The 26,603-nt window shown below is 39.4% G+C and overlaps 3 protein-coding genes across 5 annotated transcripts; 2 read left to right on the top strand and 1 right to left on the bottom strand.

Moving 5' to 3' along the window:
• Nucleotides 1–2,290: 2,290 nt before the first annotated feature.
• LOC121775977 (serine-rich adhesin for platelets-like) lies at nt 2,291–8,370 on the top strand. 2 transcript variants are annotated; one of them, XM_042173094.1, is made up of 7 exons: nt 2,291–2,797; nt 4,161–4,349; nt 4,443–4,541; nt 5,880–6,011; nt 6,083–6,220; nt 6,715–6,945; nt 7,727–8,370. In XM_042173094.1, the coding sequence occupies exons 1-7, from the start codon at nt 2,351–2,353 to the stop codon at nt 8,069–8,071; spliced, it is 1,581 nt and encodes a 526-aa protein (XP_042029028.1). In that variant the 5' UTR covers nt 2,291–2,350; the 3' UTR covers nt 8,072–8,370. The 2 variants fall into 2 exon arrangements, with proteins under 2 accessions (XP_042029028.1, XP_042029027.1); XM_042173093.1 differs by having other exon boundaries at nt 2,293–2,797; nt 7,712–8,370.
• A 7,043-nt stretch (nt 8,371–15,413) lies between these two features.
• On the top strand, nt 15,414–19,792 carry LOC121777038 (ethylene-responsive transcription factor WRI1-like). Its single transcript, XM_042174166.1, has 7 exons — nt 15,414–15,799; nt 15,884–15,966; nt 16,159–16,167; nt 16,288–16,376; nt 16,631–16,755; nt 17,694–17,770; nt 18,977–19,792. The coding sequence occupies exons 1-7, from the start codon at nt 15,600–15,602 to the stop codon at nt 19,555–19,557; spliced, it is 1,164 nt and encodes a 387-aa protein (XP_042030100.1). The 5' UTR covers nt 15,414–15,599; the 3' UTR covers nt 19,558–19,792.
• Nucleotides 19,793–20,203: 411 nt separating this feature from the next.
• LOC121777037 (ETHYLENE INSENSITIVE 3-like 1 protein) lies at nt 20,204–23,089 on the bottom strand. 2 transcript variants are annotated; one of them, XM_042174164.1, is made up of 2 exons: nt 22,952–23,089; nt 20,204–22,455 (listed from the first exon to the last, which is right to left on the bottom strand). In XM_042174164.1, exon 2 carries the CDS (start codon nt 22,314–22,316, stop codon nt 20,511–20,513), a length of 1,806 nt encoding a protein of 601 aa, XP_042030098.1. In that variant the 5' UTR covers nt 22,317–22,455; nt 22,952–23,089; the 3' UTR covers nt 20,204–20,510. The 2 variants fall into 2 exon arrangements, with proteins under 2 accessions (XP_042030098.1, XP_042030099.1); XM_042174165.1 differs by having other exon boundaries at nt 22,861–23,013.
• Between the last annotated feature and the right edge of the window lie 3,514 nt (nt 23,090–26,603).

Here is a 26,603-nt window from a genome sequence, read left to right as displayed (position 1 = left end):
CCATATAAAAATGTAATTCCTTATCTTATTGAAGATGACCAATTTATGTTTTTAATTTATCCCAAAATAAACCTGCATAAAATTCCATGCCGCTCAAAGAATGAGTCATATTCTCGGGAGTAATTCACTTCAATTAATAAGTCAAAATTCACTTCAAAATTTATAATATCAAGAGTGTTACTACACTATAATTTAATTCTAATGTAACGCTGAAAGCAATATGAAAGCAACCGCATTTCATATATCAAACCTAAAATCCAAAATGTCTAAAACATGGAGTAATTAGATTATTCATCATATAATGATCCCTTTCTGAACTGCAGAGCATCCACAATGGCGGCGAGCGGACCGGCTAGCCGATTCCCGGTGCTGGTCGGTCCGCTCGCCAAACCATTGCAGCCGGCGAGCGGTAAATCGGCGAGAAAAACGGTGAGCGCACGCCGATTTTCGGGCGATCGGCTGGCCGCCATTGCAGGCCCCCGATCGGACAACCGATTTTTTATTTTTTTATTTAATTTTCGAAACACTATATATACGCGATTTGCACGTCATTTTCATTCGCACCACTTGTTTTAACGAGTTTTCTCTCTATCTTAATTTTTGTACAAGAGCAACAACGCGAAATGGAGCACAACAACGAGTCTACTCCAGTGACGAGCGGGTCTCAAACTCCAACGGTACCCGTGGGAAGTGGATGGGGTCCGATGGCCGGGTACTACAACATGTACCATTGGCAGCAGATGATGCCCAGGATGACATCCGGGGGTAGTATGCCGGGATGGCAGGGGATGCAGGGCGGGACGGCGATGCCGGGCGGGCAGGGGGTACCGGGGATGCAACTCGGAATGCAGATGATGCCGGGGTGGGCACCCGGGATGCAGATGATGCCGGGGTGGCAGCCGGGGATGCAGGGGACGCTGGGGGGGACAACGTCTATCGCCCCAGTTTTGATTTTTTGATTGCTTCTACGCACACATCGACCCCATCGGAGACGCAGTTCACTGGGTGTGATACTTTCTCCTTAGAGGAGTTGGGGATAGATCTCGGGGATGCGGACACTCCCGTTCAAACGGGGGAAGTAGGGCGGGGTCGGGGCGCGCCAAAGAAGAAGAAGGGCAAGGGGAAGGGCAAGAGGGTGGTCGGCGAGTCGTCGCAGCCGGCTGATGACGACAGCCCGGCACGGAGGAAGTGGACTGATGCAGAGAACGTCGCGCTGTCCAAGGCGTGGGTGAGTGTTTGCAATGATCCCCTCGATTCGAACAATCAGAGGATCGTCAACTTGTGGGCTAAAATATCAGCAACCTACAAGGTATTTTGCCCGGAGGGGAGGCCACACAGCGGGGAGGAGTGCCGGAAGGGGTGGGACCCAATCAGGGCTGCGGTCTCCCGATTTTCGGGCTTGTACACCAACGCCCTCCGCATGCAGACCAGTGGCCAAACTGACGAGGACTGCAGGAGGATAGCGGAGAAAGTCTTCCCCGTGCCCGGGCTTTATAAGGAGTTCACCTACTGGAACTACTATGAGGTGTTGATGGAGTTCCCGGGCAGGTGTCGATGCTGGCTGGCCGAAGAAGCAGCGACTGAACTATACCAGTGATTACAGCGGCAGTTCCCACGACCTCCCCGAGGATATTCAGGAGTTCTCGTCCCTTCCCGCGTTTACTCGCCGCACTCGCCCGGTTGGTCAAAGGCGGGCGCAACGGGCTCGCCAGGGGTCCTAGGAGGTCCAGTCGGCATCCCCCCTGTTGGCAAGTCGACAGCCGAGCTCACCTTCTTCGCGCGTCAATAAACGCGGGCTCAGATGTATAAGATCTTAGCTGACTGGAAGGCGGCAACTGACCCCGAGGAGAAGAGTTTTCTTCACTCAATGCTCGTAAGTATGCGGGTCGATTTGGATGCCGCCGCAGCACAGCTAGGGGGCTCAGACGGCGGCGGCGACAATGACGGCGGCGACAGCGAGGAGTGAGACGGAGGCGGGGGGCTCGTGTGTGGAAGATGAGTTTTTTTTAAATTAATGTAATTTTTTTTAATTAATGTATTTTTTAATTTTTAATATTATTATTGAATTTTTCCGTATCTGTGTCGTTAATTTAATTCCGTATTTTTTGTAATTGTTAATTATTTATTTTTATAATTTTGTTTATTGTGGCTAGCCTATGATTTATCCAGTTGCTTATCCTGATGATGTGATAGTAGAAGTTTTTAAGTGATAATGATGTGACAGAAGTGTGGCTAACCTATGACTATTCTACTATGATTGGAGATTCTTGCAACCAAACAAATCCAAAACTGATCACTTGAAAGATTCATTTCTTCATTTGTATTTCCCACAAATTTAATTAATTAATTAATGGCCACCTCCTCCTTCAAATCCACTTCCAGGAGAGGCGCAGCCACAGAACCCAAAGCCCCGCCGCCCTCCGCCGCTTCTCGGCGCCGTTCCCACAGCGTCACTCCTGTTTCTCGGAAGAACCACGCCCCCCTCGACCACAATGCTTCGATTTCCACTGATTTTTGCAACAGCAGAGATAACCCCCTTTTCTGGACTCGATCTTCTTCGCCGCCAGATAAAGACGAAAGCGGAAGGATCTGTGAGATTGCTGCCAGTAGTAATAAATTATCATCTAAATTGGATGCAAAAAGCCTAGTAAACGGCAATGGTGGTGGTAATTCTTCTGGTGAGCAGCGGGGGCGCTCTGTTACCCGCAGTCATAGCCACAGCAACGGAATCGGCCGCAGTTTGTCGAGGACTCGGGGGCGGTCCATCTCTGCAGCTTCTCGTTACGGAGCTTACGAGGTAGAGTTTTAGAAGGTTCATGTTTCAATGTTTTTATTCGTTGCTTTAATTTTTATTCGTTGCTGTAATTGATTTTGAGAGGACTACTTTGGATTTGAGATTTTTATTGAACAATGAAGCCCTAATTAAATCCTAATCGTAGTTAGTAAATCCTAACTAGGCATTACTAAACCTTAATTGGTAATTGGTGAACGGCGAACCCTAATTGGAGTGAATGCACTGTGCATCCAGATGTATACATGTTTTTGCCAAATACGAATGACTCTTGTGTAATGATACATATGGTTGGTGAGTATAATCCACTCAATAATTCCAAGTGTAATGCAAATAGATGGTTAATGAAAGCTTTCATTGTAGTTTTTTTTTTTTGGGGGGGTGGGGGGGGGGGGGGGGGGGGGGGTAATTGCACCGTACATACAAAATGTTTCACCACTGTTTCAAATTAGTACAAAAAATTTTAACTTAGCATATATCATACAAAAGGTTTAACTAGTGATCCAAACTAGTACATTCCATTCAAATCACTCTAACACCGTTACTTTTCATCCTTCCCACCCCCTTCTCTCTGAGATTAGCCCATAAGCAGCGTACGTTCTCAACAACACAGTTTGCACAAAAGGGTCAGATTGGTACCCAAGCTTCGCGGCCAGCCCGTGCATTATCTTCCCTTCACCGAGAGATAGAGCCTCGACGCCGCTTTGAGCAATGACGGGAAGGTGGAAACTGAACCTGTCAATGGAGAAGAATTTGTTCTGCATCGCTTGAAAAACACGAGCGCCTTGTGGGGATTGTCTCAGCGGGGAGAGGTGGTTGCCGATCTTGTTGGTGAGCTGACGCGGTGGCGGGCGGTCGACGGGGATGAAGGAGAGCAAGGAGAGGGCGTAGGAAGGGAAGGGGAGGGTTGAGAGGAGGAGTTGGAGGAGGTTGTGGCAGTAGAGGGAGTTACAGAGGATTTGCTTGAGGTGGGGGGAGGGTGGTAGCTGTGGAGAGATGAGGTGGGTGAAGTTGGGTGGAGTGTTGAGGGAGAGCCTAACTACGAATTATGGACTTCAATATATTGGAATGACTATTGAGTGAGAGTGAGTTCTCTCTAAAAATTTATGACTGCAATATGTTTGATTAAGTTGAATAGAAAAGTAACGGTGTTAGTGTTTCGGATGGATTGTACTAATGTGGATCACTAGTTAAACATTTTATATGATATGTGCTAACTTAAAACTTTTTGTACTACTTTGAAACATTGGTGAAACATTTTGTATGTTTGGTGTAATTATCCCTAGTTTTGGAGCGTAACTAACCAAAGGTTCTAATGTTTTCCTCGCACTAATTGATATGCATATTGCCATGTCTTCTTTTGTGACAGAGTGAAAAAGAGCAGGGTTGTCTTACGTCTCCTATTTCTCGAAGCAGCAATGAGGCAAAGAGGACTAGTGATACTATAAGTAGAACTAATTCAGTAAGAAATAGGGTAAGTAACCCAGGGCAAGCTAAACATGCTGGAGTGAGAACGGCCAGGAATCAAGCAAAAGAGTGGTCTGAAGACGAATCTGCTGTGAGTTTGACTTGTTCATTATATTTGATTGACTACTCATGGATTTGGTGTTGCAATGACTAAATGTAATACTGTGGTCAATATGCTCCCCAGTGTAGTTTGCAGATATCAAATTTGGAAGATAGTATCTCAGTTGGTTCCTTATCAGAAGCTGAAGAGAAAACCATTAGAACTGCATTTGAAGAGCTGAATGTAAGTTCTGATTGTCTTCTCCGGTTATCTGTGATTACTTCAGCAATAAAGTGATGACTTATTAAAAAAAATTTACCTCTTTCTCAAAATGGCCATTAATTACAGTAATTTTGATGGGGAGGAGAAATGGGAAGGGACATGCCATCTAGTGAAAAAAGCTTTGTGATATGTGCTTTATACAGAAATACTCCCTCCGTCCCTCTGTAGTAGAGGCGTTTCATTTTGAGCACTCGTTTTGAAAAAATTATAATAAATAGCTAAAGTGTAAAAAAAGTAAAGTAAAATAGAGAATAATATAGTTAAGAGTCTTCTCTATATTATTTTTTCTCTCATTTTACATTTTTTCTATTTTAATTATTTATTATCATTTTTTCAAAACGAGTGCTCAAAATGAAACGCATCTACTACAGAGGGGCGGAGGGAGTACAAAGCTGTTTGATTTATGGGTGGGACAAGCTAAATACAACAGCCAATGAACTTGGGATCTTCAGATTTTATCGTTTTACTGCCTAGGATATTAGTACTCCATGGATGAATAGTAATTCCCTGTCATAAAATCACATTGCTCACTATGTAGTGAGTCCGGACTTATGATAGAGTTAATAGCTGTATATTTAATGCATGCCAGTTCTATAACTTTACAGTTGAGCTGATTTTATTGAGAGCTAAAATTTAGTAGCTTGCCTCAAAGCATGGATGGGTAAATTGTCAATATGGGGAGATTATGTTTTCAAGTCTTCAATGCTGGATGGGTAAATTGTCAATATTTACTGCTGATATTTCATTTGCCGGACTAGCTTCCAACTTCTTATTTGGAGATAGGGAGTAAATCAATAAGGCTTTTGCGGACTCTGGAAATAGCACCCATATATTGTTTATTAGGAATTTTATCAAAATCATTGATGCTCTGGAAAAATCATCTTTTCACAATCAGAGCATAAATTTGTCCTCTCATTATCCCTTAAGAGTACTTTATGTAATCCGTAGGCATTTGGTTGCTTGAATGATCTATAAAACTGATATGGTCATACATCTAATGTTTATTAGGAGTGTTTCTGTGGCGTAATTGAAATGATGTTACCCATCGCTTGCTTAAACCATGTATATTGCATAGAGTGCTAATTGAGTGATGTATATGTTCGCTCGATTACTTGTGTTAGAGAGATCTTGTTGATGTACAAAAGGCCTGTGAAGCTTGAAGTCCCAAATTACAGCTAAGCATTAAGTCTTACCTATAGGAGCTATATGAAGATTTATTAGGTTTGCATAATGTGCATAGGTTAGCCCCATCTTTTTGATAGCCTGATTTGATGCTCTTATTTTGTTATTTGAAATCAGGTTTTTCGAAGAAATAATGCGAATCAGGCCGCAGCTACTAATGTTCCTGATATGCCCTCAAATCTAGTAAACCCTGAGGCTGTTGAGTTAATTTCAGACATCAGAAGGGAATATGCCATAAAATTGGAAGAGGTGATGGTTATCTAATTTATAGAGGATTATCCTCACTCGTGTCACAAGACTTATAAAGTACATTGGTGCAGTCGGAAGAACGTGCCAGAGAACTTCGAGCAGATCTTGCTATTGAAGAGCAACGTGGGCAAGAGCTGGATAGAATACTTAAGGAGATGCTTTCTGATAGAAAGACTTCTGATATGCAGAGATCTCGTAGAGGAAGAAAAGTAGTGTTTTCTGTTTCCATTTCTTTGTTTTTGTGCATATATTGTCTGAATTGATCTTTAATTTCTTAATACTAATCATCCATCATCCTTCCAAAAGCTTACTTGCATACACCATATACATTTGTCTTCGTTCTTGCATTTCTCCAATCCTACCCCCTATCATTTGGATATAAAAAGGAAGACTACGGTTATAGTTTTACCTAGAACAGATCTGTTATATTTTCATTTTTAGTTAATCCAATATTTGTTTGAACTTCCTACCACCATGACGAACTTCTGGAATTCTCCATAAGTTCTAACTTCTAACAGCAGATGCTTAATGTTGTTGTCCTGTTATCTGTGGTTGGTAATAAGATTTTTGTGTCTGTAATTCATCAAGCATCAGAACTTCCTTTGATGGTGTAGATATCCTCTCATACAGTGGAAGATTATGTATGTATACAATCTTTATAAAATTTCCAGCTGGAGATGACATCAACTTTTTCTGGTGTTAGACAAGCAATGAAAGGAAACGGATGTCAAACCGCCTTACTGAAGAAGCCATGGCATATTTTGACGAATGTGTGTCCTTGTCCACCTTTGATAGTTCTGACTTCTCTGCTTCAGAAGATCCAGCCTACAGTTTAGTTGGAGCTGCTGGACCTGTAGGAACATCATCTCTGGCAAATGGAAATCCAAGCACCTTATGCTGCTATGATCAAGGGAATCTTGTTGACCACAAACAGGTTCCTATCTTTACTGAAGAATAGTTGTTAAAGTTATCAATCTCTCATAGTTGATAGTTCACGATTAAATGAATGCACACACATTATTTCTCTACAATATATGATGCATGTTACAAAAATAAAAACCAAAATATACATTCTACAAGTTTGCTGTCATCTACTCTTTAAGGCCAGCTCTTTAGTACCTAATGTTGTCCATGCCGTGTTTTGTCATTTTCCAAATCTGTATAAGCAGCTATTTGTGGGCCTGCAAGAGATGGTAGAAATTAAGAAATCAAGACATTGCCCAACTCCTCAAAATAGAGTAATTTTTGTAAATTTTTACTTGTCACTAAGATGCTCATACAGTATATGTATGTCCATTTGTCCCTTGGTCATAGCCCAATTTGCTACTAAAAAAAATTCGACAACTTATGAATCCTATTTCCGAATCCAATAAATCCTTTTCCCCGGACATGAGGTTTCGTTAAATTTTTTTGCCTACATATATCTTGTCATTTCCTTGTCACTTCCAAATACTGTATGCTAGAGTTTTGTTTCAGCGTCACATTCCTAGTATTATTGCTTTAGATGTTATTATCTATCATGTTCCCCGGAAGAGAAACAAGAAAAATAAATTGCCACTTCCCACCATGCCTTCATCGTTGATTAATTAATCAATTTGAATATTTTTTTTCCATTTGATTGTCATCTCCAAACTAGCTAGTTTTGATATTCCAATCAAACCACCAGTCTCTCAGTTTCTGAGATTTCCTATTGATTTCAGATATATGGTGACCAGGTGCAGCTCAAACCTTGTGAGGATTCTAAGCAAACCGGCAACAGCAGCAACACTGGTCCAGGGAGCAGTCAACTTTATGAATTCTCTTTTGCTGATAGAAGGGTGGACGATGTCAGACCTGAAGAAGATATTAGGAGTTATATCAAGAATTTTGAGAGAGAAACTAAAAAAGACATTGATTCGGAGGCTTCCATTTCATACTACGATGCTGAAGAATACAGCATAGGAGGTCAGCTTGAGGAGGTGCTATTTGACAGGGTGCTATACCACAGCAGAATAGAGTCGGGTGGTTTACTTTTATGTGGTGGCGCAATCTCGTGTCTTCCCTTTGCTTCAACTATGTGACAAGTGTGTTTTCTTCTGGTCTGCTCTCTATAGCTGCAATAAGCATGATGCTGTGGTCTCTGCGAAAGTGCAGCTGTGCAATTTTTTGTCTTGTATAGTCTTATAAGCAGTGTGTATATGTATGTGATGCAGTAGAGGTTGTATATCTTTCTCAGTGAATGAGGGAGCTCATCTCAGATTGAGTGATGCTTGAAGGATTTATAACTACGAGTAGTACCTTTTCGTTTGATGTGTGCTACCGCCAAAAATATTGTTGTTATGTTCAATGTTGAAATATATAAGATTTCTTTTACCTTCTATAATAAACATGTTACATGAGTTCATGCCTGTTTTTTAATACTAGATCATTTGATTGAAATATTGTTAGAGTGTTTCCAACAATAGGACCGGTCATGTGTTAAAAAAACAAAATTGGATTTTGAACTTGTGTACAGAATGTATGTAACAGTAAGATCATCTCTAAGGGTACATTAAAACCTAAAATTGATAGGTAATTAGTTCTAATAGTATTCCAAAACTAATATCATTTTTGGTTTTTTTTGGAAAAAAAATACCTATCTTTAGGTTTACACTAAACTCAAACTCAAAAGTTTTTCAAATTTTGTGAGTAAAAAAGGCAAAATGTAGAAAATATTCTTTTGAGTTTGAGTTTGAGTTTAGTGTAAATGGTTGAAGTAAAATCATATTTGATATGACATAAATCACTAAAATGAGTTTGAGCTTAGTATAAATGGTTGGAGATGCTCTAAATCGTGTGGTTTCGAAAAATGTACACAAAAATGAAGGTGATGAGGAAGTACCTATTTTGTATTATCACATTTTTCGTGTTTATTATGCGTAATAATCATAAGTGATTTCAGGATTGATATTGCTTTATTATCCTATTTATCACGTGAAATAATCATAAGTGAAGTGAAGTGATGTGATGTCTTGTTTCATATTTGGATTCTGGTTTAATCCATTTACCGATACTAACTCAAACCATGGTCTGTTTTATAAAAGTAACATTGGTCAAAAAGTGAATATTACTTCATTCATAAGAAAAAATAGTCTCATTTGTAACGATATGGATTCTAATAATAAATTGGTAAAGGTGAATATTACTTCATTCATAAAAAAATAGTCTTATTTGTAACGGTATGAATTCTAATAATAAATTGGTAAAGTAAGAGTAAGGGTAAGAGGAGTAAGAGTAAGAGTACGAGGGAAGAGAGAGAAAGTAAGAGAGAAAAAGAAAAAAAATATATAAAGTATAAGAGCATCCACAATGGGGCGCCCTAATGTCCGCTCTATAGGGCGCCCTATGCTCCGCCATATCAGCATTCTATCCTCCTACCCTTCCACCTGCAGTGGGACGCCCTAAAGTCCGCCCTATAGTTTTCACTACAATTTTGTTAATTAATTTTTTATGTTTTCAAATATGTCATGCAAAATTAAAAAAAAAAATACTACGATTAAAGGCAAATCCTACATTACTAAATAAAAAAAATTACAAGAGTTAGAAATAAAAAACAAGTTCACTAAATCCTACATTACTAATCCTTCATTCCCAACTTGCGGCGCAGATCATCGATCATCCACTTGAGGTATTCGGCTTTGCCCGGGTCCTCGCACTGCATGAGGGCGTGGTGTGTGTCCAACAACGTCCTCCGGTTGGCGGCCGCCACCAACTCCGCGTAAGCATGTCCCGGAGCCGAAGTTGGGGCCGGGGTCAAGGTCGCGATCGGGGTCGGGGTCGTGTCCGGGGCCGCGGCCTGTGAGGATGTCGCATTCGTCTTGCCCTTGTTCTTGGTAGCCTTGACGCCAATGGATGATATCGGTGTGCCGGAACTCTCATCCTCGTACATCGGCTGGTTGAGGTCCATCGGAGGCGCGCCGCTGTCGCTGCTCGTATAATCACCGGCGGCGGTAGACATGCACAAACCGAATCGGACCGGCGGTTAACTGGCAGTTCGGAATCGGAACCGGCGCCGGCGGTTCGACGGTTCAAGCGGGTCGGTTCAGGTTCAAAAAAAGCGTGAACCGTAACCGGCGGTTCAGCGGTTCTAACGGTAGGATTCCGGCTAGAGCGTAGGTTTTCAGGCTAGGTGTGCAGAAAAACCGGCGGTTTACGATGGTTCAGGACCTCAGATGGCAGCGTATAGGTGGCAGTGTATAGGCCTGAAAACCGGTCAGAAACCGCCGGTTTTCGGCCAGAAACCGTGGACTGAACCGCCGGTTCAGTCCGAAACCGTCGGTTCAGGCGGTAAACCGGCCGAAATTTGAAATTTGAATTTTTTTTATTTCTTCCAATTTTACTCTTATAAATACCCTACTTCCCCCATCATTTTTACTCACCTCATTCTTGTATTAACAAGGATTTCCTTCTCAATCTCAATTTCTCTATTATCTATCCTCAATCTCTATAATTGCTCAAGTTGTTTACTACTATATTTGTTGTATTCGTAATTTACCATTTATTCAATACTACATACTCCATACTACTTTCATTTTGCATTATGTCTTCTTCTCGTGGTGGACCGGGACGTGGTGATCAGGGTAAAGGAATTGCCCAAGATCAAAGTAGTCGTCCCCAAAGAACAAAACGACCTAGTCGTCGAGAAGTTATGGAAGAGGTTTCCCGAGTGGCGGCTGAACGCATCCAAGTAAGTTCTAAAAAATAAAATTATTTTTGCAATTCATAATTTCATAAGATTGAGTTTTTTAATTTTTTTTATTCCTAATTAAAACTTCAACTTATATAATATTTATAGATAGAAGAAGATCATAGGATGGACATGCTACTCGCTGAAATGCATCAAGGTGGAAATGCATCCAGGTGGGGGGAGGGACGGTGGTAGTTCTCAACAACAAGATGACGAGTACGACGTTTCTATATCGTTGGACTCGGACAACAATGATGATAGATCTCATTCTCATATTTCGTCTAGCACCGGCGGAAATGAGGACATGCCTCCCCCTCCACCCACTAAAAAAGCATTGAAATCTGATATTTTTGTTAAACACTACAAGAAGGTCCCTGTGGTAATTCCAAGTCCTAATGATCTGCTCTCTCAAGAAGAGACATCGGCGTTTCATGCATATTGTAACTATTGTGATAAAGTCTATAAATTTGTGAGTGGTGGGGGATATGGCACCCTCCGTCGTCATTTGGTGACAAAGCATCATGTAGAATGTGGCACTGCCTCTACCAAAACTCAACTAAACTTCTAACCCGGTGGCTCAGGTTCGTCAGGTACGCCTCTTTTTAAATACGATCCTAAAAATTTTGCTGACTTTATGACTAGATGGGCTGCAATGAAACATTTTCCTTTTAATGTTTATGATGACAAAAAATTTGAGGTTACTATGCAAAGTGGTTTGAACGTAGCTGTCAAAAGAGTAGGTCGAATGACCGTCCAACGATCTACCGTTTGACACTTGTTTGGAGAAAAAAGTTGAATTATCACGTTATTTACTCAACTTGGGACACAAAGTGAACATTTGCTCAGATGTATGAACTGATTGTTTTAATAGACATTCATACATGGGTATTACGGTTCACTTTGTGGACAATAGTTGGACTTTGAACAAGTGTTTGATTAGTTTTAGAGAATTTGAGACATCACACACTGCACCCGAAATTGCTTCTTTAATTATTCAAGTTTCGAATGAATTTCAATTATGCAACAAGATATTTTCTGTTGGTTTTGATAATGCAACTGCTAACACTGCAAGTATTAATGACTTGATTGCGGCTTGTGCTCAGGTTATTGGTGGTACAAGATGCATATGTCATATTTTGAATTTATGTGTACAAGATGCGCTTGAATTATGGCAAAAGCATGTTAGTCCTATTAGAACTGCAGTTAGATTAATCCATCAAAAGCCGCCTATTGGCAAAGCTTGGAAGAAGTATTGCCATCAAAAGAATGTAAGAAATACGAATTTTACCATGGATGTGTCTCATAGATAGAATTCGACATATGATTGTCTGAATTCTACTTTGACGCATAAAGATTCTTTGTGTGATTTTTTCAGAACCTATCCCATTTCTGATTTATATATGTCACATAGTTGTTGGGATCATAGCGTGGCTTTATTTAAATTGTTCAAATATTTCTATAATGTGACTGTTGAATTATCGGGTGTTTATTATTGCACTGTTGTTCGTGTTTTAGAGCATTACATGTATATATCACTTTGTTTTAGAACTACGATGAAAAATGATTCCTCTTCTCCTGAATTGATGTGTGTTTTATATGATATGATTGAAAAATGGCTTAAGTATTTCAGTGAGATTCCAACGGTGTTTTTTATTGCAAAGGTCTTGGATCCAAAATGGAAATTAGCCAGTACCTCCAGGATTTTAGATTTTTATTATAACAATTTGAGTTATATTGATCTTGTTCCACTTCAAGCATTGCAAGCGGATACCAATGACCAATGAGGAGTAAACCTAACAGAAACATTTCTCCGGCGGTGGCGGGACCAGCTCCTCCTACGGTAACGGCGACTGCGACGTCACGCGCAATTGGGAATTGAATTGGATATCCGAAGAAGGACTTGATTTAACGCTTAGGTTGTAGAGTTCCTTTTTTAGGGATTTTTGGCCCCTGACAATTTAATCTCTTTGTAGCAGTGTAGAGATTGATATGATGTTTATAATTAAATATGTAGTGACAGATTAGTGACAGATCAGTTTCTCCCAATTAGTGACGGATTTGTGACCCGGTAATTTAAATCGTCAAAAATTTGACGGTTCCGTCCAAAATGGACCAAATGTGACCTGTTTTTATTTGTGGGGGACCGAATAATTCAATAGATAATGTTTTGGATAAAAATAAAAAAAATCGCTATCTGTTAAGGACCAAAAGGGACTTTAGTCCTTATCAAACGATGCAGAAGAATAGATAATACTCCCTCCATTGGGGTGGCTAGTGAGTTGGTGTTGATTTATGTTAACATGTGTCATTATTTGGTGTTGTTGGGTCGGGCCAGTCCAGTCTGGCATAGGCCCATCTAGGGAAGATAAGTTTGAAGTTTGGGTTGATCCAGAGCCACGTCTGAAGCAGCTTAAGTTGGGCTTTGTTTCCGTTGATAAATGTGAAATCAATTCAACCAGGCCCACTTGGTAATTAAGATGTAACAATAGTTATCAAATGTGTTCACCAATAACTATTACTCCTATTATGAATAAAAATTACTATAATTATAAATTTAAGTGATTAACTTTATCTATTTATGAACAGAAAATGAGTCAGATTGGGCAGGGCAGCAATGTTCGTTACGTAAACAATGTTGTTTTATAGCTAGTGACATAGTTATATAACTTATATTGCTTGAAAATAAAAAAAATGGATTATATTTATAGATATGGTTGTAATTGCAATATTTTAATGTCATATGAAAATTACATACCTATAGTATGTATATATTTTTTATTATCTAATTCAATTTTCGTAAGAGTAACAAGTTCACAACCCAATGCAATAACAGCTTGAGATTTTTTAATGAAAGAGAATGGCATACTAATTGATTGAAAGAAATAGGAAATGAAGAAGGCTAAGTTTTGAAAGCAGGAGAGGGGAAAAAAATTGAATATGTTTTGTTGGGAATTTTTATACTTTAAAAGAATCTAAGTTAAATCAAAAAAAGGAAGAAAAAGAAAAAAAACAAATATGAACACAATTAATTGGATACATGCACAAATTACATAATACAACTAAGTAAAAATCCAAATGATTTTTGTATAATAATGTAAAATCAGATTTAAATTGTGAAAAACAATGCCATCTACAATTCGCTTCAATCTGGCTATTGATCAATTCTTGTGATTTCTCTTGGTTTTAAAAATTAAATAATTAAAATAAAATCACATAATTACTTTTTCATTTTCAAGCACGAATTTAAAGTCGAATTCGAATTTTATTTTTAAGTACAACGGCAGAATGATGATCCTCTTACATTATTAAAAGGACATAAATATAAAAGGGGAAAAAGATTTTGTTTTATCAATATATAACTGACAAATTGCTGCGAGACAAAATCGTGACACATGAAGTGGATGCACAGTGGGTTTTGACCTGTAAATTGACCAAACCATCGAGGGCATATTGGTCATTTCAATCACACTGTAATTTTGATTAATTAAGCTGCTAACTAAGTAAGTACTCCTAATATATAATCATCCCTACCTGCATCTATCTACTGACAAATTCACAGATCTCTTCTCCCCTTAACTAAGCATTACTATAATGAAATCTTATTTATGGTTGATAATTAATCATAACAATTTTGAATAAATATGTATGTATGTATGTGTTTGGACCATGTAGGTGCAGAAACCCACAGAGGGGTATGATGCCAATTGGTAGCATGGCTGAGTGCTGAGGCCAAGTGTTGAAAATATTTATTAACCATGGTTTAATTGACTCAACCACAGGCTTAAATTCGAACCATCTTGCTTCTCCAATTACTCTTCTTTGCTAACATTGATTCCTACTAAATCTTAGTATATGCTATTGGGTTTGTTTATTTTTATAGAGTGTAATTTCACGATTTAATTGAAGGAGTAGTAGTAGTATATAGAAACTATATTGGGACCATATTAAAAAGATTATTAAATGTCACTTCATATGTACTAGAATACAAAAATTCATAGTTATAAAAATTTTACAGCAGTAATTTACTGATTTAAAACCGACCACAATCTCATGCTAATGAAATACCATAAGAATGAACCCCTACCCACTTTATAGTATACAAAATTCACCAAAAATAATCATATTTTTTCAATTTAGATCCGTCCATTAAAATTGGTCTGCATCTATTTTTGTAACTTATTTTTTCTAATAAATTAAGTCACATTCTTCACCAATAATTCTTCAACCATTTTTTTCTCTTTATTGCTTTCTTAATTTACCAGATTTACATTAAAACTTGTGTTCGTCGACTATTCTCGCGGACGAAGAGAGTAATAATTTCTTGCTTTGAGATCGAGAAAGTTGGTGTGTGTATGTTGACCTAGCGATAAAGTGGTTAAGACAATGTCTCGGTTTTGAGTCCACTGTGATGATGACGCCTTTCATATTTTTTTTATTTGTTACTAAAAAATCGAGAAAACTTAATGAAAATTCAGAAATTTGAATTTGATTAACTTGGTGATCTACACAAAGACGAAGATTCAGCAGAAAATATTAAATAGTGGGTAAGTGCAATTGTTTTTTTCCTAAAAACATAGACAATTTATTGCAGTAGTTTGGTGAGAATTTTGGTCCTCACAGACTTTATTTGTTTCAAATTCTCAGCTTTATATTTGAAGAAGAGAAGAGAGTGAATTAATTCTGGCAAACCACTTTAGCTCACCAAAAAAGAAGCCTTTTTCCTCTCCTTTTAATTTCCCCTTTTGCTGTTGATTCCACACCAACCCACCCATCTTCACACACATTTCTTCTCCCTCCCTCACTTCCTCTCTCTCGAGATTTTATAGAGAGAGAAACCCCCCACACACAAACACACAGAAAAAGTTTCCAAAAAAAAACAGAGGATGAAGAGGAAATCATCTCCATCTTCGTGCTCCTCCTCTTCATCTTCCTGCTGTATCGAATCGCCATCAATCGCCACCGCGCCTCAATCGAAGCCCGACGCCAAGCCCAAGCCAAAGCGCGTCAGAGCGAAGAAGAATCAGAGCGAAAATTCCGCCACCTCTGCCAAATCGCGAAGCTCGATTCACAGAGGCGTCACTAGGTACACACACACTCATCAACTTTCCAATTCATGCATGCATGCCATTTCAATCGCATCACTTCACCGATTCGTCTCCCAAATTAGGCATCGGTGGACTGGAAGATACGAAGCTCATCTCTGGGATAAGACTACCTGGAACAGCATACAGAACAAGCGAGGAAGACAAAGTGATTATCTCTTTTTTCCTTTTTCCTTTTTTAATTTAATCATTGGAAAAGCGAAATTCGGTGAAAGCAAGGAGATCTGAGATCTTCGTTTCATTAATTACGCAGTTAATTAGTTAGTTAATTAAAGGAGTCTGACTGTGTTTTTATTCTCGGCGATGATCCAATTCATTAACACATTTGGCGCTGCCGCAGTTTATTTAGGTAACCTCCCTCTCTCTCTCTCTTTGGAATAATTAATTCACGATAATTGCGTGTGTGAAGAGGATTAATGTGTGCATGCAGATGCAGAGGGCAATTTAATTGAATTATGAATTAATGTAGGTGCTTATGATAATGAGGAAGATGCGGCGAGAACCTACGATCTAGCTGCACTTAAATACTGGGGCCCTTCCACCATCCTCAATTTTCCAGTAATCCTCCCTCTCTCACTTTAATTACTCTGTTTAATTAATTAATTGGATCTGTAATCTGCGGTGGTGCTGAATAAATTAGGAGGGTTTATGCGAATTTGCTTTTGAGCAGACAAAATGAGGAGAGTGGGAAAAGGGGATATTCAGAGAGGGTTAGATTTAGATTAGATTATGTGGTGAAAGTGAAGGGAGCAAACTAATTAGGACTATTAATAGTATGTTTGACTGATTACTAATGCCACATGATAATGCAGGTGGAGGGCTACACCAACGATCTTGAAGAGATGCAAAAATTGACCAAGGAAGAGTATTTGGCTTCCCTCCGGAGGCGGAGCAGCGGCTTCTCCAGAGGCGTCTCTAAGTATCGCGGCGTTGCAAGGTACCAATATATGACATGTTATATTATAAAATTAACTGGTGATAGAAGAAGTGGCACATGAGACTTATATAATATGTGATAGGAGTAATAGTATTGTTTTTTTTTCTTTCATTTGCTAACAAATCCAAACATGAATTCAATCGTTTAAAATAAATAGAGATTTGCAATTTTTGCATCCGAGTCTCATTTAAGTACATAAAACGGTTTGAATTTTTTGGTATTCCTTGCAAAAGATCAGTTGATTGGGGCCCACATTGTGTTTCATTCTTTACATGATGTTTTAGTGGCAAAAAATGTAATTCCTATGACGTCAAAGTCGCTTTTACATAAATATACTACTGAGGGAGGAAGGATTTGCATGAGTCTTCCTCTCCGATTAAATGGTCAAAATTCATATTCAAATTAAATTAGTATACTAAATTGTCACTTGCTATGTGTTTGGATTATTTGTTTTGACCCGTCAAAATTAATTTCATAAGTTCTCTTTTTTCTCTGATCTTATTGGTCACTTTTTACTAATCCAATGTATGTATAAAATTATCGTACTCATAAAAAATATTTACTATAAAATTACAAAATCTGTTTTATAGTATAATTCAATGAATTAATGGAGTATATTTTATAAATCTAGGCAACTTCCATTTTCGGAATTCAATATATTATACACCGGAATCATTAATTGAATCTCATCTTAAGAAGTTGACTTATTTTGCGACTCATAGTCGTATTTCTTTTTGAGCCGTCATAACGTAGTCGAGATAAGTATTTTTTTTAAAAAAACTTTATTCTCCTAATTAACTTTTTCTTTTTCTCTTATTTTTTCACTTTATTTTTTTTAGTTTATTATCTGTGCACTTAACCTCTAAAAATGAAATAAAAAAAGAAAAAAACTCTAAAAATTATATGTTTGACTTAAATATGAAACTGTATTTGGACAGGCACCATCACAATGGCCGGTGGGAGGCTAGAATTGGGCGCGTTTGTGGAAACAAGTATCTCTACTTAGGAACCTACAGTGAGTAGCCCTCATTTCTTTAAAAATCGACTTATTTAATCAATTGGTTAACTACGTCTATTAGATTATACAATTGCCAAAACAGTTCTTAAAAATTTAAAATAAATAGACGATAAGTATTACGAAGCGTGATGTAGTTACCAACCCCACCTGATTAGTTGCAGAGATCTGATATCGGAAATCCCCATCATCTTGTCGCCAAACAAATTAAAGTCATTTATAAAGGATTAAAAAGCTGACATGGCACATTGATGACTAGTTTTACTCCTTAATTTATACTTGTATTAAGACAGTATCTGCATACCTCACAAAGGAAACTTTGTTATAAAACTCAGAAATATTCCCTTTGTGATGTGGGATGGCGTTAGGACTAGGAGGATTCAATATTGTATAACTTAACAAGTTTGACTAGAAAGAAATTTTTATGTGGATGGATCTAAGTAATGTACAGCTCAAGATAATAATTAGTTGGACATAACCCACTGAATAAATACTCAGCCCTAAACCAGAATGTAAACCCAATACTTGGGATTTTTTGCTCTCAAGAATGCTGATTTCTGGAGCTTGATACCACCATTTTTTGTCCTTGATGAGTATAGGCTCAGATTTTGTTGTTTTACGAAAATAGAGCATAAGATTAAACTGGAGGACCACAATGTGTTTGAACTCCTCAAATACGAGTGTCCAAGTACTCGCGCAACTAGAACAATTCCGAGCACACCTAAAAACTAGGGGAAATCCGAGTCGTTTGATGAATATCCATAGTCCTCCGTCCACGAACTCTAGTTTACATGCTACTCCATTTTCATCAACCATGATTTACACGTTTAAATAACAGTATAAGCAATTATACCCTATTGGTAGTGGATATTCAACTAATGCCTAAGAAAGTTGACAACTTGATAGGGAACTATCAAGTTCTAGCCAACCTCGTCCCATCTTCGTGGTCACTAACAACAGGGTAAAATGATTGCACCTTAATAATTGGGATTTCATAGTGCTAAGAATTTGTTTATAAACAAAATCCCACTTAAAAGTTCACGAGTGTATATCTTTCGATGATAGATGTATAGATATGCTTCACAAACATGCTGCAAGAAGTGTCCCTTTCCTAGCCAATTTGACTTGAACGCTTTTTTACCACCGGCCTAGCTATAACTTGCAGAATTCTTGTTAGGGTGCATGTAATGATCCCATTTCACGCAGGCACTCAAGAGGAAGCCGCAGCAGCATATGATATGGCAGCGATAGAATTCAGAGGCCCGAATGCTGTAACAAATTTCGACGTAAGTAATTATGCGGATAAGTTGAAGAAATTCCTACCTGAGGTGCAAGTGGAAGAGGTCCATGTGAAGCAGGAAACAAACTCGACTCCCCCCGACGAAGTACAAGCAGAGGAAAAACCTCACCCGGTTGCTGAAACAAGTAGCCCTAAGCCTGAACCCAAAGATTCCAACGAGTCAGAAGGCATAGTCACCATGGACCCAATCGAGGAGCACGGGCACCCTTGGGACCTCTGTCTAGATACTCTATTCAACATCCTCCCAATACCCGACATGCCTCTGGGGAAACCCTCTGAGGTGTTCGACTACAAAGGCTTCGATGATGATATTGAGTGCATCTTCGATGAGCCATTGGATGATAACGAGATCCTCCAATATGGCGGCCAGATTGACGCAGCAGATGCATTGGTAGTTCAGGACGAGAAAGGGCGGGATGCCTCCACTTCAACTTCACCTTCTTCGTCGCCACTGTCTTCAGTCACATCTGCCTGCAGCAACATCTAATCTACCTTCAAGTTTCAAGATGTTTAGAGCTTTAAGTTATTGTAACTTTAGGTGAGGAAGCTAGCTGTAGATGATAAGAGTAAGATGCTGTTCAAGCTCAGATCTTTGGCTTGTTCATGGCCCCCTTTTTCCCCTCCCTGAGATAAAGACTGTCTCAAGAGATAGCTCTGTTTATCAGTATGTAATTCTAGGATTTCTTTGTTCTTTCATAAAATGAATTCAGCGAGTTATTTTACCCTCCTGTTTCGACACATAAATATTTTCCCATAAATGACATTGACAGATAGTAATCTTATGTAGACCAAATCATGTTAAATTAGATACTGATATGCTACAAAGTCATACAACAAATGTGAAGTCTAGCTAATTCTGGTTACATTTAAGCAGGTAATGCTAACATTCAGCTCTTAGCTCGCTGTATCCACAAACGAGTTTGGAAGTCGAACGCGTATTAAACGCCATCCACATTTCAAAAACTAATTAAGTAATCACAGCTTGAACAGGATATGAAGAAAACCTTGCTTCTCCATTCCCTTGCTTCAATAGACAAGATAAAGTGCTTCAACATTTGAGAGGCATCATCTACTATATTTTAGCATAGTTCAACAACAGGCCGTATGAGAAAGCAAGAAATAACCAACTCAGCTTAGGTAAAAGCATTGTTATTTATGAATAACAGGTAATGCCTTCCAGCATTTTAAAACCACAACACAAAGAAGAGCGTGGGAGGTGCTGCCCGACTAAGCACCTCCAAACGAAACAGTCTAATAAGCTAAAGTTGCAATACATAGTAAAAGCACTCAGATTGAGTCGGCAGCAATATCTACAATTATGCATATATTTCACCAATTTAAGCAAACCTAACTAGGGAGGTGGGGGATGGATAGGCGTCTCACAGAGGATAGTTCTGAAGATCTCTTAGCAAGGTAGAGCTGGATGGGATCACTCATGTCTTAAATGTACCACAGAGGAACTTCATTCTTTGGGAACGGGTCCACAGAGAAGTCACCGGGTGCAAAATCGAATGGTGAATCAAGTCTGAAGTCAGTAAAATTCTCCCCTACATCACCATTGTAAGAGGAGTTGTACGATGATCTGCACTGCTCATACTGGAATTCTGTTGGCATAAAAGTAGCATTGCTTAATGGCACATTGGTTTGTTGAAATGTACCGCCATGCGACAAAGATCCCTGTCTGAAAAAGTCGCCACCCTGTTCAAGCTGACTGGCTGATTGCTGAGGGTTCTGCCTCAGGAGAATGTTCAAATTCTCAGAATCAAAGCTATTGTTTCCCTGAAGATTGTTGTCATACATTGACATTAGCCCACTAATCAGTTTCTGATCATCTTCGGGAATACCCAGTTCAGAAACATTTACACAAGCCTGATTGGAAGACTTGGTTTCAATGGAAGGAGCCAGGCACACAGCTTGTTTCTCGTCGTTGATCTGATAGTTTGGTGCAGAAGAACTGAATCTAAATTGGCAGTTATTCTGGTGATTGTTCCTCCATGCTTGATCATTAAATCCCATGAGCTTATCACTGTGGGGGCATTGAGGAAACTCACAGGTATATACCCTCTCACTCTTGTGCTCTTCAACAGAAACCCGTTTTCTTTTCATGGTGTAATCTACATCTACATCGAAGATCTCTCTCTTGACAGGAGCTAGGGGAAGTACCATAGGGTTATTTTTAGTTCCAGAAACCTTGAAGTTGAACACATTCTTATCCAGTGGCTTGCAGTCGACTGCAATGTTCGCATCATCTTCTACTCCTTCCACATCATAGTCACTAGTATCATTGACCGAATATGATCCGCTCTCAGCATAGGATGATGATGGTGGATAGCTATCAGGATATAGTTTTCTAGACAAAGCCTCTTCCTGGTTAATTATAGACAGCCAAGTCGCACTCTCTTTTGCCGTCATCTTGTCCTGTAAACACTTGGACTGACGGACAAGCTTGTGCATCTTGGCGATATCAGGAAATATGTGTTTGATCACGGAGGTCAGGACGCCAACCTTCCACGCCTTCTTCAGATCATGGGGCTTCTTATACGGAGGAGGTCCTTGATCCTTGGGCAAACCCAACTCTGGCCACCAATCTTCTGTCCCAGAAGGCCACCAAGGAGGTGAGACACCCTTTTCCAGCGGAAAGCGCCTCTGCGGGGGATTACAGTGCTGCATGAGAGCCGACAGCAGAGATCCAAGCGTAGTGTCCTGCAGCTCCTGAAGTGTCTGAGGAGTCGATGCCACCACACTCAAAGCCTCAGTTTTCCCAGGGATCGAATGCTCTGTCTGGTACTTAGCAATTGCTGCAGGGCCATTCCTGTCGAATCTGACTTTCTCCTTCCACCATGCACGGAGATTATCAGACGCTCCAGTCACAGGTTTCCCCTTCTCAGGAATGATTCCATACACGAAACCTTGAGCTTTGCAGACCTCCATCATCTTCAGCATATACTTCAAAATGCCATCTTGGGCACGGGACATCTTCTTCCTCCGTGCTTGCTCTTGAGACTGGCGCTGCTTGGCGCTGTCATCAATCTTGTCCTTGCTCTTCTTCTGATCCTTAAGCTGCTTCAAGAGCATCCGGTCTCTCCACATCCGCTTCTCCAGCTCATCAACATCCATCTCCTCGTCACTGTAGTCTCCGTCCACCTCTCCCACCGGTTCGAGTTCCTGAGAGCCCTTCAACTCTCCAGGAGGACTAGTGAGAAAATCAAGATTATCACAAAACCCCATCTCCTCAAAAATTCCCATTTAGCTGACAAGTCCAATGAATCCAAGAACACCACTACTCTCCGATCGACCTCTTAATTCTTTTCACACCTCGATGATACCCTAAACCCCACTCGATCGACTTCTGGGATCACGTGAATTTTAAAGGGAAACTCCAAATCTGATCCAAGAAGCAATGAAACAACAAATCAAACATCAACCAAACAGATCCAGTTAACATCAAAACCAGAAATCACTTACATCTAAAGCACAATTTTATTAAGCTACAAATAGTAACCCAATAACCCTAAACTGCAAAAGTACAAGAACAGGTCATAGATTCTTCAATCCCACACATGACAAATCTAACCATAATTCTTGATTCACTAACACCGTGATCTTCAAAAACCTTAACAGAATCTTTCATCTAATAGGTTCCCCTGAGCAAGATCAGATTTTTACCAGAGTCTAAAACACAAAATGGAAAAAAGAACACAGCTCTGCAAAAGTAACACAATAAAGATCAATCACTTCACGCGTAAAACCCAGCTCACAAAATTTGACTCTCAACTATTCAAGACTTTACCTTTACACAGTTGATGCAGAAATCAGTTCCAAAATTTAAACTTTGATTCTCAGAAACAAACAGAGATAGATTCATACAAAGGAAAGCTTACCAATTCAGCTTTTTCTAGATCAGATAAGGATGAGATAGGGAATGAGAGAGAAGGGAGCATGTGGGGAGTTTTTGGTGGGTTTCGCCTTTATGTAAAAGAGTTGAAAAGTATAGAAACTGCGAAGAAATGGGAAATGGCAATAAATGTTAGTAGTAGTTAACTATTGTTGTGTGTTTAATCTTATCTGTCTTTCTTTGGATAAAGGTTAATTAATTTAACCATGGTTGAGATACGTATAAGCCTAATCGTGGTCAACTAGTATGTGGTGTATAGAGATGTCAATCGGGTCGGCCCGTCGGTTTCGGGCCAACCCTACTCGGGTTGCGGGTCAATCGGGTGCGGGCTAATCGGGTTGTGATTTCTTTCGGGTTATAAAAGCTTAGCCCTAACCCTAAAAGTTCGGGTTTCGGGCTAGCCCATCAGGTTAATCGGGTTGCTACTGATAATATTAACATGCGATCAATCCAATAAATGATGATTAAAATTACTGATATTCATGCAATGTAAAACATTTAATTATGATATATTTGAGATATATGCTTAAACTCAATCATAAACATGATCAAATACTAATATTTGAGATATTTCGTAGAATTTTAATGCATGTTTTAAAATTTTAAATATTTTTTTTATGAATTTGAAGTTTTTAATTTATTTATCAATTATTATATTAATAAAAATTCATTATATAATTTGTATATTTAATATAAAATTAAAAGTTATTTTTTTAGTTAAAATTAATCAATGAAATGTCCAATTAGGAGTAAAAAAATAGAATAATAGAAATTTTATCGGGTTTTCGGGCCAGCCCATCGGGTTTTCGGGTCTGGCCCTAATGGGTTGCGGGTTAATCGGGTGCGGGCTAATTGGGTTTTGATTTTATCGGGCTATAAATTTCCAACCCTAACCCTATAAATTTAGCGGGCTATTCGGGCCAACCCACGGGTTACGGGCTACATTGACATCCCTAGTGGTGTATAATTATTTGCTTATTTTAGGAGCTTCATTTCAAGAATTATTGTGCAATTTAGTGAAGTCCGTACTTAATATAGAAAAAATCTAATAGTACTTAATTGAATGGATTAACGATAGTTACATTTTTTTTAAGTGAGTGTAAAATTTTTATTGGAATAGATTAAAAAAGGTGTGACATCCACATGGATCATGTACAAGTTTTGGATTCTTAGAGCATCCACAACTGCGAGCAGGACGGCGTTCGTCTGTCCGTGTCAGCGGTACGGAGACCTCGTCCGCCGCTGGCACAGCGCTACTCGATGCATCGAGCACGTCCGTGCCAGCGAGCAGGTAACGTGGCAGACGCTGATTGGCATTTTTTTTCTACCCACTTTTAATTATATCCGTTTTCTACCCACTTTTATTTTTTTTCCCCCCCCCCAAAAATACACATTTTCATCAATAAATACCATCACTTTCACACCCAAAAATTCACACCACACTACACAATTCTCATCTACATTCTCTCATTTCCATTCTCAATCTTTCTTCCACTCCTACAACATAACAATGTCCGGCCACGGCGATCACCCACCGGGCTCCCAAGGTTGGAACCCCGATTGGTTCGGTTCACAACTGTTTCCTAGTCCGAAAATGGAATATTCGGCCCCTCCTCAAACCCAAAGTTCGGGAGTTCCAGGTGGCTACCGGCCTTACCCGATCGACGACCAAGATGCCCCCGAAGGACTATACGGGTGGACACCCGAGCCTCGAGCGAGGTTGAGCGGCCCCTCCCAAACTCCGACTCCTCCTACTCGCGGTGTCCACACACTATACACTCCGGCTGAGATGGAGCAATTGTTCGAGGCGTTCTTATCAATCTCCGAAGATCCGGAGGTTGGCACGAACCAATCCGGCGACCATTATTGGTGGCGCATCTGTCGCCGGTACAATGAAAATCGGCCGGCGGGAACAATCGAGCGCAACGAGAGTATGGTGCGCAACGCCATATACAGAGCCAATGAAGAAATCTAAAAGTTCCAGGGGTATTACCTCAAGGAAGAGCGGACGGCAGGGAGCGGCCGGAGCGAGGTCGACATCATCAGTTCCGCCTTGTCGACCTACCAATCCATGAACTACAAGCCGTTCAAGTACCTCAACATTTGGCAGGAGACGCGGTCGCATCCGAAGTATAGGGGAGACGTAACATCCTCCTCTAGCGGCTCCTCCAAACGGTCAAGGTCGGTATCCCTATCCGACGCCGGCTTCGAAGACGTGGCTAGCCAACTTGCTGGAGCTAACTTGGGCATCTCCGACGCCGGCCCGAGCAGTTCCCAACGCCGACCGCAAGGAAGGAAGAAGGCGGTGGCCAACCGCCGTCGCGCCGCTACTCCATCCGGCGATGCTCCCGAACCCGCTCCCGTTCATGTTCCCTATGCGCCACCTCCCCCCCCACCAGCTCGTTGTGGGCGATTTTGGCCCAACTCAATATGGTCGATAGGTCAACTATGACCCCCGCGCAACTTCGATCGCATGAGGCCATGATATTGGGTCTCCAAAAACAATTGGGGGTAGTGCCGCCGGATGAATAGTCTTCCACGGGGGTATTTTTAGCCTTTAATTATGTAATTTTTAATTTTTAGGAGTTTAATTATGTAATTTTTAATTTTTAGGAGTTTAATTATGTAATTTTTAATTTGTAGAAGTTTAATTATGTAATTTTTAATTTTTATGATTTTAATTATGTAATTTTTATTTTTTAGGATTTTAATTATGTTATTTTTATTTTATTTGTAATTTGTAATATTATTTCATTTTTTTAATGAATTTTAATATTATGGAAATGTTTTTATTTAAATTGAATAATAGAATGGTGGGACCCTTGTGCTCGTCCTTGCGGAAGAGCACGGCTGTGAATGTTGTGCTCTTGCCTAAGAGCAGGCAGAAAAAATGGGGCCGGGCCCACAACCGTGCTCGTTGGCTAGAGCACGATTGTGGATACTCTTACGCATAGTTAGGCGATGTGCAATTTAATCATCGTTTTTCATCAAAAACACATTTCTAATTTATATCATCGTTTTTCTTTACAAAAACACATTTCCAATTTTTTTTAACTTCCTAACTCCACCAATATTTGATTCATTGCAGTTTTAAGAAATATAATAAAATATATATTTAAAAAAATTAATAGAATGTGGATTTTAATTTTATTTATTAGTTTTATGATAAAATCTGAATGGAATAGATTAGTGAAATGTAAGCTTAATTTCAAAAGTAATACTCCCTCCGTTCCTACAGAATACGCACTTTGGATTCGACACGGGTTTTAATGCAAAATTGATAAAGTAAGAGAGAGGTAGAGAGAAAAAGTAAATAAAGTATTATTAGTGGAGAATGAGTCTCATCTCATTAGAGAGAAAAGAGTTTCCAAAATTAGATAGTGCATATTCTTGTGGGACGGACTAAAAAGAAAAGAGTGCATAATCTTAAGGAACGGAGCGAGTAGTAAAAAGTAAATAACAAATATTGGAGGACGAATTAAAAAGAAAAATTAGTGACAAGTAATAACACATGGAAAAAGTAGCTAACTGACTAAAAAGGAAATTAGATTAGTACTCCCTCCGTCCCTTTAAATATGAAAAGTTTGCTTTTTGGCATGAGATTTTATGCAGCGTTGTTTTTTGAGTTAATGAAGAGA

Source organism: Salvia splendens, chromosome 18, assembly GCF_004379255.2.
Source record: "Salvia splendens isolate huo1 chromosome 18, SspV2, whole genome shotgun sequence".
Lineage (NCBI taxonomy): Eukaryota > Viridiplantae > Streptophyta > Magnoliopsida > Lamiales > Lamiaceae > Salvia > Salvia splendens.
This window is presented reverse-complemented; position numbering and strand designations above follow the sequence as displayed.

What these genes read in the sequence shown, in the direction of transcription:
- LOC121775977 (XM_042173093.1), top strand. Translation starts at nt 2,351, where the DNA reads ATGGCCACCTCCTCCTTCAAATCCACTTCCAGGAGAGGCGCAGCCACA. An exon ending in CTCGTTACGGAGCTTACGAG is followed by an intron (nt 2,798 to 4,160) that starts GTAGAGTTTTAG and finishes CTTTTGTGACAG; the next exon opens with AGTGAAAAAGAGCAGGGTTG. An exon ending in ATCTTGTTGACCACAAACAG is followed by an intron (nt 6,946 to 7,711) that starts GTTCCTATCTTT and finishes TATTGATTTCAG; the next exon opens with ATATATGGTGACCAGGTGCA.
- LOC121777037 (XM_042174164.1), bottom strand. Translation starts at nt 22,316, where the DNA reads ATGGGAATTTTTGAGGAGATGGGGTTTTGTGATAATCTTGATTTTCTC.
- LOC121777038 (XM_042174166.1), top strand. Translation starts at nt 15,600, where the DNA reads ATGAAGAGGAAATCATCTCCATCTTCGTGCTCCTCCTCTTCATCTTCC. An exon ending in ATTCACAGAGGCGTCACTAG is followed by an intron (nt 15,800 to 15,883) that starts GTACACACACAC and finishes CTCCCAAATTAG; the next exon opens with GCATCGGTGGACTGGAAGAT. An exon ending in AAGTATCGCGGCGTTGCAAG is followed by an intron (nt 16,756 to 17,693) that starts GTACCAATATAT and finishes GTATTTGGACAG; the next exon opens with GCACCATCACAATGGCCGGT.